The sequence below is a fragment of the Beta vulgaris genome, chromosome 9 (assembly GCF_026745355.1).
Source record: "Beta vulgaris subsp. vulgaris cultivar EL10 chromosome 9, EL10.2, whole genome shotgun sequence".
Classification (NCBI taxonomy): domain Eukaryota; kingdom Viridiplantae; phylum Streptophyta; class Magnoliopsida; order Caryophyllales; family Amaranthaceae; genus Beta; species Beta vulgaris.
Window position 1 is genome coordinate 50,801,520 of NC_079210.1, and position 11,871 is coordinate 50,813,390.

Genomic DNA, 11,871 nt, shown 5'->3' on the forward strand with positions numbered 1-11,871 from the left:
CCTCCAGCCGCTCCACTCTTGTCACTCTTGACAAGAGGTTTCCAGATGCCTTGTTGCTTCAACAAAGCGCGCATCTTTATCTGCCATAGCCCAAAACTGTTCCTCCCCGTAAACTTATCAATCTTTGAGTTCATCGTATTCATCTTCCCAAAACCCTAACGCTGATTTTAATCTCAAGCTCTGATACCAAGTTTGTTGCAACGGAAGCGATTAACAAAGCAATAAACTCAAGAAAGCGAATAAAGAACACGCAAGATTTAACGAGGTTCACTATCAATTTGATAGCTACGTCCTCAAGGCAGGGGAAAAGATTGTTTCACTATGAACGAGATGATTACAAGTACAATAGGCAAGATTCAATTCAATTGAATCTCAAAGACTCTCTCTAATCTCCTCTATTGTGTTTCTCTCTAATCTCTCTCTCTAATTTGTGGTAGAAAACAAAGCGTACCATTAGGGCACTATTTAAACCCTTCATTAAACAAGAAACAGAAAACCGGGAAAAAGCCGAATTCCCGATAGGTGCGGGCGCACCACCTTTTGGTGCGGGCGCACCGGCTTCTGGTGCGGGCGCACCAGACAAATGTGCGGGCGCACCATTTGCTTCTGCCTCAACAACTGAAAATCCGTCGTGACGAGTGTGCGGGCGCACCCCTCCTTGGTGCGGGCGCACCTGACCTGGTGCGGGCGCACCTTTACTTGGTGCGGGCGCACCACTCGCGCTGATCGCAAGTCACTCGTTTCACAACTTGATTAGTGAAGAAAGGCCTCAATAATGGACAGTGACATTGTAGTTGGTAAAGGGATGATGTTGAGGTGTGTAAATCCAGCTTCTTTCAACAATTTATTCCATTGATTTTCAGTCCTCTCTTTGCCACCAATGCAATTTGTCATCATCAACATATCAAGGGTAATGGCTGCATCATCAAACAGCCCTTCTCCATCAGGATGAAGAACGATGTCAACAATTATCACCTTATTTCCCTTTTTCTGGGATACTGCTTTTTGACAGTTCTTTAGGATCCTTAAGCAGTCCTCATCATCCCAATCATGTAAAACGGACTACATTCACACAAAATAAACAAATTAAGTTACGTTATGGATATGCAGGATATATTATGTTAAGTAAACTGTACGAATTATAATAAGCATTAATGTAGACTGTAGACATGATTCAATATCATGGGAATAACTCAATGCCAAGATTTATGAACTAATTAAAATTCCATAAACCCCTCAAGTTATAATTAAAGTTTTTTAACACTTGGTTTACGTAATAATGCTTGGTAATATGACATAGTTATATAAAGGAAATAGTTGGTCCAGGTTAAGGTCAGGATATAGTAGCACGTGACTTAATGTGAAATTATGCAAGTCTAGTAAATAGCTTAAGCTCCTCAAATTAATGAGCGAGGATTCACCGTCTTCGATGAGAAAATGAACAACCGGCGTCATTAATGATATAAATTGCACCTAAGTTCATAGTTGGTGGTATTTTAGCTAGTAGTCAAAGTTCGTAGTACTAAGTGCACCCGCTCCATAGTTTGGGATCTTGAGGTCAATTTTACCTAATATAACGAGTATCAGCACAAAACAAGATGAAATGTATATGAAAATGTACGTAAACACAACATACCTTAATAATTATATTCCTGGCAGATGGGATCTCCTTAAAAATGTCACCACCAACATGGGTGACACCGGGATGTAAGGGAGCATTAGCAACAACATGAGGCACATCAAAATTAATGCCTTTAATATGAGGGTATGTTTTAACAATATTGGCCACTAACCTTCCAATGCCACCCCCAACATCAACAAGAGTGCCTTCTAACTCACTAAATCCATCCTTATACCCTTTTATGATAGCATCTAAGGTATGTTTAGTAATTGTGGCCATGCCATGGTTAAACAACTTATTAAACTCGGGATTGTTAGATGTCATTTCCCAAAAGGACTCCCCATGAGCCCTCACAAAAGGAATCCCACCATCCTTGATCGAACGACTAATCTCGTACCATGGTTTCGTGAACGAATGGTCGGTGAAGGTTAGAAATGCAGGAGCTAGGCTAAGCTCTTGATCATGCAAGAGCCACATAGAGGTTGTGGTTAGACCATACAATGTTAAGGTTTCCCCTGATGGTTGTTCATTACAATGAGCGGTGAAGATTTTCTTTCGAACGAGCATACGCATGACTCGTTCAAGACACATGATATTAAGGGAAGAAGAAGCTATTTTTGAGGCTATTTGAGATAAGCTCATTGCTTGGCCATGCGAGTGAATGATATCGGCGATGCGAAGCTCAACAGCAGATCTTAGCACAAGGCTATCTGCGTAGGCAAAGAGGTGCTTGTACACCTCGGCCTGGCCTTGGAGGAGCTCAGCATCCTCATTCACATTTCCTAGTGCTAATTCTTTGCTCCCCATTATTCTCTCGGTTAATTCTACTCTTTAGAGTTTAGTACTTAAGTTGGATTATTTTTCCTTGAGTTATACATGCATGCAGGAAGAATTGTATATAAAGGGCGGAAAAAAGAACTTTTCCAAACAAGAATATTGGACCGTGGACAAATTGCCATAAAAATTAAATTGTTACGTGTTCAGCAGGATGGCTGCAGGCTGCCTCATATGTCATCAATCAAGGAACTACTTCAAGATTGACCCGGCACTTAATAGTCTAAAGATGAGCAATAGGAGATAACTAAGTTAAGTTTTGTATTATGTTTGATAACCTAGGTTAAGGGTTGAGGTCTCAATACAGACATTTCGGAGTGAGATTTCATAATTCCGCTATTATGGCTCGAAAAGTGTTGGTAACTCATAGTAAAATGTTAAAATTGTATCTCATAAAACTTTTAGTACCAAAGTTAAGTTAAAATGATATCAAAATAAAATCATTTGGTACCAATATGTATACTTTACTACTAAGTACCAAAGGGCTAGTTTAGTATCGGTACAAAATGGCTCAATTTTAATTTGGTACCAAGTGATTCTATTTTAATACCAATTTAACTTACTTTTGGTATCAAAATTTTTGTAAGATGTCATTTTGACATCTCAATGTAAGACGCTAATCCAAACTCATCGACATCACCCAGAAAGGGCTTGGAGAGAAACATGACAGGATGGCTCTAGCATATATATATAGTTTATTACCAATATATAAAAAACTAATCAAATTGCATAAGAAGAGTAAGACATAAGACCTATCTGTCAAAAAAAACACATCATAGTAACTCAGTTCCATTTTAATTACAATACTTTTGATCAGTGGCGGATCTAAATGTGGTCCCAAGTGGTCACGTGACCAACTAATATTTTTGAAAAAAAAAAAAATCAAAAGCAGCGCTGCTCATTCTTTCACGCTAAACCCTAATTCTTCCGCCTCTTTCTCCTTCTCGAATCCCACGACCCAGACCCAGACCCAGCACAAAAAGCGTTCGATTTTGGCGGACGAAAAAGAGTGACATTCTTGTTGTATTCACTTCTTTCGACGTCGGCGGTCCGGTCATTCTCTAATCCTTCGTCGTCGGCGGTTGAGTCGTTCGGCCACACGTGAGTTCAAATCTTCAGATCTTCATGACCTTCAAGGCTTCAATCTTCAATTTCTCTATTCGCGGTTGTCGAAGAAGTCGAACCCTAAAGTCTTCAATTCGCAGGCTTTCATTGTTGCTCGAGTATTAGCTGATCGACAATCGTACTTGCCGGATGCCAGCCTTCACTCCATCTTCAAAAAAGACCCTAATTCTCGATATTCGACACTCGACAGTCGTACTTGCAACCTCGAGCTTCGAGGTACTGTTCTTGAATCTTGATGAGCTCCTTTGATGTTCTAAGTTTTCAAAATTAGGAATTAGATGTTCTAAGTTTTCCTTTTGATGTTCAAAGTTTTCAAGATTTTGTGGATTGTTACTTTATTGGAAGTGAATTAGGAATTAGATCCTTATTTTATTGTGTAATTTTATTCAATTGAATTAATCAAAATACTATAAAATTAAAGGCGTCGTTTTAGCAAATGGCTGTATGTGAATTTTTGAATGTGGAATTTAATTGAATTCCTAAAGGTGGTGTTGTTGTAGAAGAATGAAGAATTTTGTGTTGGATATTGTGAATCGAGAAATGTGTATTAGCCATTAGGGATGAATGAAGGACGAGGGTTGTTTTTGTTAATATTGGCGTTTTAGATGTACTTGAGTTTTAGTTTGATGAATATATACTTGATTAGATGATGGTAGATGTATTGTATGTGAATGATATGAAATCTTGCACATTTGAGTAGTTCGTGTGGTTTAAATGGGCATTTCTAGTTTCATGTTGAAATATGGTCAACCGTTGTCAGTGTTGCCTTGCCGCTGCGTTGTTGGTGCTCAGTAAGTCACTTATTTATGTCGTACCCATTTTTTAAATTTAGTTAAATTGTTTTTTCTTTTATCTGAATCTATGTCGTACCCCTTTTTTAAATTTTGATTTTGGTGTTTTCCATCTTCGTACCCGTTTCCATATCTGATTCCGAGCTACATACTGTGTGACCAACTATTTTTAGATTCTTGGATCCACCACTGTGTGCTGGTGCGTCGTGAGCGGTGGTGTGGCGATGCTGGTGGTGGCGTGTGAGCAGTGGTGTGGTGGTATGGTGGTGCGTCGTAAAGGTGGGAGGTGTAGTGGTGGCCGGTGGGTGGATGTTAGGTTTTTAAATTTCTGCCCCTTCAAACAAAAAAAAGAGAAGAGATAATAATAATATAAAAGAAAAATTGACGATAGAGGTTTGAACTTTGGGCGATAATTTTTAAAAGGTTTGAATTATTGATTAACCTGTGTAGGTCCCAACTTTAGGGGGTCTTAACTTTTAGCGGGCCTCGGTGACTTAAAACTGACAATTTTTTTAAAAATCTCACCTAGTTCCTACTTCCTTCCCTCAATTAAACCTTCTGGTGTGACCCAAGTTTTACAAGTTATGACCTATTTAGCCAGTTTCAAGTCACTAAGGTCCGCTAAAAGTTAATACCCCTAAAGTTGGGATCTACACAGATTAATCAATAGTTCAGACCTTTTAAAAAAATTATCACCCAAAGTTGAGACCTCTGTTGTCAATTTTTCCTAATATAAATTTGTTGATTGACAAATAATGATATCATTTTTATATAAATGATATTAATTTGTAGTAATAATAAGGTATATATATAAAGAGTAGTAAAATGATATAGAAATAGAGAAAATAATACGAGCTTGTTGGAAAATGACATATAATGAATCATAATAATATGATATATTAAGAGTTGACAAATAAAAACAAATTAAGCAAAAATTATATAAGTTTGTTGAAAATGATATAAAAATGAGAAAATTGAAACAAAAATGAATTGACAAATAATAATAAAATATTTGCTGAAAAATGACATAAAATTGAGTAAAAATTACATAGAAATGTATAATAATGATATAGTATATGAAGAGTTGATAAAAAATAATAAAATAGGGAAATTGATACAAGTTTGCTGAACATGACATAAAACTAGGTAAAATAACATATAAATGAATAATAATGATATGATATATAAACAATTGATAAATAATATTGAAATAAGATAAAATGGTACAAATTTGCTGAAAAATAACATAAAAATGAGTAAAAATGATACAAAAATGATTAATAATGATGCGGCACATAATGAGTTGACAAGTAATAATGAAATACGAAAAAATAAATAGCTCCAAATGATATAAGTTTGCTAAAAATTGTGTCTTAAAAGTCTGTAATAATGACATGAAAGAGTTTTATAAATGACATGAAACAAATTTACAAACAATTACGTGAGACAACTCCAAAATGATAAGAAATACGCAAATAATGACATTAAAAAGAATAATAATGATGTAAACACTCATATTAATTCACACATGTGAGATGTTTTACACAATAAATAATGGTGTAACATTCCCTCAAAAAAAAATAAAAAATGGTGTAACATGCATGTTGCACATATGAGTTAAGACGCACTCTTTTTCTAAATCATTTTTCGCTCTACAACTATACCCATGTCACCCTCCTACACCGTCAAACCGTCTTCGAGTAGCTTGGAATTAGAACTAGTAAATAGCCACCAGAAGACTAATCCTACATTCCAACACTCTAACCCTACATCCAATCCAAATTAGTAATTCGGATCGGATTCAAACTGTGTTCGGATTGGATTCGGATTGAGATTTTTTGAAAAATTGGATTTTCGGATCGGATTGGATTGAAGGTAATTGGATCCAAAAATCCAATATAACCGAATAGTAATATGCCTTGTATTATGTATCTGGATTGGGCTTAAGTGCTTAACTGATTTTTTATTATCAAAAAACCTACTCCATAGTCCAAATACACATAGAACTTCAATCCTTCCCCTAAAGCACTAACTGCAGTTAATTCCTCATTTCTTATATCTAGTAGGCTGCTGTTGTGCTTAATTTATTCATCAAGAAATTAAAGTTTTTAAAAAATCGGATTTTCGGATCGGATCCAATGTAGAGTATGAAATTTCGGATTGGATTGGATCGGATTCAAACCCTATTTGGTTTGGATTCGGATTGAAAAATTGAAATCCAAATTTTATTCGGATCGGATTGGATTAGGCCCTAATCCAAACCGCACACCGAACTTTCACCCCTACTCCTACACCGTCAGACCGTCTTCGAGTAGCTTGGAATTAGAACTAGTAAATAGCCACCAGAAGACTAATCCTACATTACAACACTCTAACCCTACATTCCTACAAAAGTTTGAATTAAAAACAGCCACCTCAAACTAGTCCTACATTCCGATAAAAAGAAAAATAGATAATCCAAGAATCAAGACGTACGCAATGTTTTCTAAATTCATTTTTCACTCTACAACTATACCCATGTCTTCCTCGTACATTATCTCTGACGAGTTTGGAATTAAAATTAATAAACAGCCACGTGAAGACTAATTCTACATTCCAACACCCTAATCCTATATTCCTACAAAAAATTGGAATTAGAAAACAGCCACCTCAACACTAACCTACATTATTATTTGACTAGCTTGGATACCTCTCAGTCTCTCATTGGTCAAATAATGTCTCCATCCATATTCATATAGTACAAACATTTCCTTAGCATGCTCAAGTGGGTAGAGCGCTCCCCCTTGGTTCTTGAGGTTAGGGGTTCGATCCTACCCCAGCATTATGTTAAAGTATTTCCTTAACATGATATACATGCCTTACCAGCCAATGTGTTGGTGTTTCCTACAAGCTAGTAGCCTTGTAGGGATTAGCTCTTGGGCTAACTTATTTTCCTAATTAAAAAAAAATAGTACGAACATTTGCATAATTCAAGTTCCAACATCCAACAACTTTCCAATGCGACGCCAAACTCTTTTAAGTGACCTAGCGGCTAGTGGCAAATGGGTTCATACGTGCTATACATTGTTTGCGGACCATTTTATGTGTCAATCTTAGTTACTTTATTTCAACTCCAGATAATTTACGGTCAAAATAGTCTTCCTTGAATAATGCAAAAGTGAATTTTAATTCCAGAGATATGCCTCAAAAAAAAAAAAAATTCCTGCATACCGTCTACGTAGGACGACATGCGAGAAACTGTTTTTTTTTTGTTTTTGCCCACGTAAATCGCTACTCACAGCAGCGGTTTATACACATAAACCGCTATCTCAAGTAGCGATTTATATATATAAACCGCTATATCAAGTAGCGGTTTACCCTTAATAGCGGTTTACTTGGGCAAAATGTTGCAAGCACATATCAAACTCTGGAGTTGCGGATTTCAGTAAACCGCTACTTGGAGTAGCGGTTTTCATTAATGAACCGCTACTTGAAGTAGCGGTTTATATCAATCAGCGCCAAGGTTTTACTTAAGTATGAAAAAAAAATCAGTAAACCGCTACTTCAAGTAGCGGTTTTACTTAAGTAGAAAAAAATTCTCGCGTGCCGTCCTACGTGGACGGTACGCAGGAATTTTTTTTTTGGCCATATTTCTGAAATTAAAACCCACTTTTGCATTATTCAAGGAAAAAATTCAAATAATTTGCTATTTAGCTAAAGGCTAATGTTTTTTGATACATGGAGGAATCTTATGGCCATTATTAGACCTTCTGTTATGAAAAGAATGAAGTGGCAAAGTTGGAGATTGGCTTTCGATTTTTTTTTGGCATGGTTGATAGGCGTGTCGTGTATCTAATAAAAATAAATAAACTAATTAACCTTCTAATTATGTAGTAAGGTAAGTCAGAGTCAATCCCATGGAGAGAAAGTTGTTTTATGATTAGCCTTTAAATAATGATAAGACTAAAGGAGATTAATATCAAGAGTAATGGTGGAATAGACTATACTAATCAATATCAAATTAAAAGACTCTTGAGTTAAATATCCCCACTAGCATAAATTAATACAATAATGTAGGAACTTAGATGCATAATGCGGAAAACCAAGTATCATATACTTGAAAATCTATCCTAAGATCATTGCATAAACTAGTATGAATCAAATAATAGTATAGAAATATAGCTCTTGATGCGTGAATTCCTTTGCACACCACAACCTTCTAGTGGAGATCCTTTTCAAACGTCAAGCGTAGGGATGGGCATGGGTCCAGGACCCTACCCGGACCATGTTGGACCCGACCCTAATTTTTAAGGGTCTGGGTCCAACTTTATTTTTCAGACCCTAAGGGTCCGGGTCTGGGACCAAGTAAATTTTTTAGGGTTCGAGTTTGGGTCCGGGTGTTAAAGTTTTGGACCCAGACCCGACCCTTAGACCCTAAACTTATCTAATATATACATTTTAACTTTATTTTGAAAAAACAAACTGATTTTCTAAAAGACTAAAACCTAAACGAAAACACCAAAACACCAAAACACCCATTCTAAACCCTTATGTAAGTTGTGTTTATTTCGTTTTTTTTCAGTTTGTATGTTTGTGTTTTTATTTCGTTTTTTTTCAGTTTTATGTTTGTGAATTGTGTTTGTTTCGTTTTTTTTTTTCAGTTTATAAGTTTGTGTTTGTGTTTGTTTCATTTTTTTTTTCAATTTATATGTTTGTGTTTGTTTCATGCGATTTTTTGTGTTTGTTTCATGCGAATTTCAGATGATTATTGATATTAATAATGCTGAAAATTTAGCAAAATAATAAATTTAGGCCTGGACCCTCCAGACCCTAAGGGTCCGGGTCAGGGTCTAATTTTTTCAGACCCTTAGGGTCCGGGTCCGAGTTTGTGTCTGCAAAAATATTTAGGGTCCGGGTCTAGGGTCCAGCTGGAGTCGACCCAGACCCTACCCTTGCCCATCCCTAGTCAAGCGTCGTTCCTCTAGTATTGGTCCACGAACAACACTTGGATCACCACGTATGCTAGTACGGAAGAGAGAAAAACTCTCTTGCTTTTGAGGTGTGAGAGAGCCGAATGGGAAAAAGGGATGAAAAGCAAGGAAAATAAGCTTTTCCTCTCTAAAATGATGTAATGTTACCAACACTTTTGTAACCCCCACATCATTATATAAGGTGGTTACAAAGTGGTGTTTCATGAGGCTTTATTTTGCCTCATAATATCATACATTATGAGCCTAATAAACTCATGAGTACAATTCTTCCCACCCATCATAAAATCACCCAACCCATTTCACAAATGGATTTGGGTAATATCCAAGTGTCATTACTTGTGTGACCTCATAGGACTCAATAATACTAGTAGTTGGCCGCCCAATCATGTTAGTCCAACAAATCAAAATTAGCTTTTAGCAAAACGTTGTGATCATCTAATAATATTGAATATATTATCTCCATAATTTATCATAATATTATTTAGTTTATTACACTTGATCGAGGACAAAATCCTTCAAATAATACTTCCTACCCCAAACTAATTAATTAAATATTCACAAGGAAAAGTACACCCTATAAAATGCCATAAACCTCTCTCGAATATCTATGGCTTACCTAGTATGCACTCAAGCTTATTCCCGTGAAATCATGCAAATTAAAGACATTAATTAAACGTGACACTCTAACTTCCTAACAATCCATTCTACCTACTCCCGTGGAGAACTTCATGCCCTTAATTGAAAATTCAAATCCGTCAAAACCAACTCCTATTGTGATCAAGACAATGGAATAATGATAACAATACTAGTTATCCCTAATCTAGTACTGAAATGTGCACAATCAATTAAGCAAGAATTTGAATGTGAAGATATAATCATGTATTAATTCACACTAGGATTCAACTTAACCATAGATTATAAAACTATGAAAGCATAATTGAAATAAATAAAAATAAAAATAAAAAGAATAATAAAACATCATAATAGAAAACAAGGATAAGAGAAGAAGAAAAGATATACTTGAATTAAAGGAAGAAAGGTAGAGTCTTGAATAACAATTGAGATCTACAAGTTTCTCTCTCTAAAAACCCTGAGTATATATAAATTAATAATGTTGATATAATATCTACTTAAGCTACTGAAAATAAGCATTAAAGTCATATTTATAAGCTAAGATCAATATCAACTGACATAAGTTAGGTCACGCGGAAGATACGACATTGCAGCAGGTTGCACCTGCAAGCAACATTTTGCACGGTCGTGCGAAATCTCAGTCGGTCGTGCGATTGATGGCTAGATGCACGTTCGAGCATAAATCCGCACGGACGTGCGAGAGAGGCAGATGTTTTAGCTCAACTTTGAACAACTATACATTTTAATCCAAAGCTTTATTTCGTACATATAATATATCAAAGTTCTTGAAGTCTAGTTTTCAACCCAGTTGGAATTACCTCATTATCATTCTTGTTCAAACATTATGAATAGAATGACGCAGATGTGTCATATTTCGCACAAGTACATAAAGTCGTGTGTATCTTATTCACTTTAAATCCATTTTGGGCACATGGTATATCTTGTTGAAGGTCATCTACCCGGCTTAATCATCATGTCCTCAAATAGGAGTTCAAAGTACCTGATATTACATCAAAAGATCAAATAACTTATGAAAGCATCGTAACTTATGAAAAGGGACCTAAATATGCAATAATGCAATATAAATGCTCTAATATTACAATAAAATGCACCATAATATACAACTAAATGATGTTAGAATATGCACTTATCAATTACAATTGGGTTTTTCGAGCTTCTCTCCTTGATTATTGTGTGATCCCTAACCAGTCATAACATCTTTGTTGTAACCTAAGGGAACACTCAAGAAGGGGGGGGGGTTGAATTGAGTGACGAAATCTAATCGATTTTCGCAAAAATCCTTTCACAGCTCAGTGCCAGGCTCTGAGCTGAACACTCGAAAATTGCTATTTTGTGTTTTTGCGAATAATAAACTTAAAGATATTAGATTTGACACAAGATATAACGTGGTTCAATCTCACCTCTGAGATCTACGTCCACAAGAAACAAAAACTCTTTTATTCTTTGAATCCTATAATATCAAACTCTTGATACAATACGATTCCCCTCACTACTAACCCTAGTAATGACTCCCAACACTTAACTCTAAGTGTTGACACTCTCTATAATGTAAAAGTTACAAGAAAGAACGATCCTCAAAGATGTGCTTCTTAGTCAAGCAAATAGAGGACAATTACAATTGTGAAATAGTAACTTAAACCTGACTGCTCAGTGCTATGCTCAGTGCCAAGGAAATAGTTTTCAGCTTTTTTACTTAGACTCGATTTTCTCTCTGAAAGCGTGAGATTTAAAAGTGAATTCTGATTCCCTTTTATAGGCTTGGTTAGGACGAAAATCACTTAAAAAATCTTTATCTTTTAATCCTTGATTTAAGGGATAAACTTTATCTTTTTCTCTCTTTTATCTTTTAAACAAACAAAGATAAGTTTTTCATAAA

General features: G+C 35.8%; 1 protein-coding gene across 1 annotated transcript; it reads right to left on the reverse strand.

The window, feature by feature from the left end:
* Positions 1 to 268: 268 nt before the first annotated feature.
* On the reverse strand, positions 269 to 2,510 carry LOC125493368 (desmethylxanthohumol 6'-O-methyltransferase-like). Its single transcript, XM_057392023.1, has 2 exons — positions 1,637 to 2,510; positions 269 to 1,062 (listed from the first exon to the last, which is right to left on the reverse strand). The coding sequence occupies exons 1-2, from the start codon at positions 2,426 to 2,428 to the stop codon at positions 754 to 756; spliced, it is 1,101 nt and encodes a 366-aa protein (XP_057248006.1). The 5' UTR covers positions 2,429 to 2,510; the 3' UTR covers positions 269 to 753.
* Between the last annotated feature and the right edge of the window lie 9,361 nt (positions 2,511 to 11,871).

Bases quoted from the DNA above. Each gene is read 5' to 3' on its own strand.
- LOC125493368 (XM_057392023.1), bottom strand. From the start codon at position 2,428: ATGGGGAGCAAAGAATTAGCACTAGGAAATGTGAATGAGGATGCTGAG. The intron at 1,063-1,636 runs GTATGTTGTGTT...GTGTGAATGTAG, and splicing joins CCAGGAATATAATTATTAAG to TCCGTTTTACATGATTGGGA.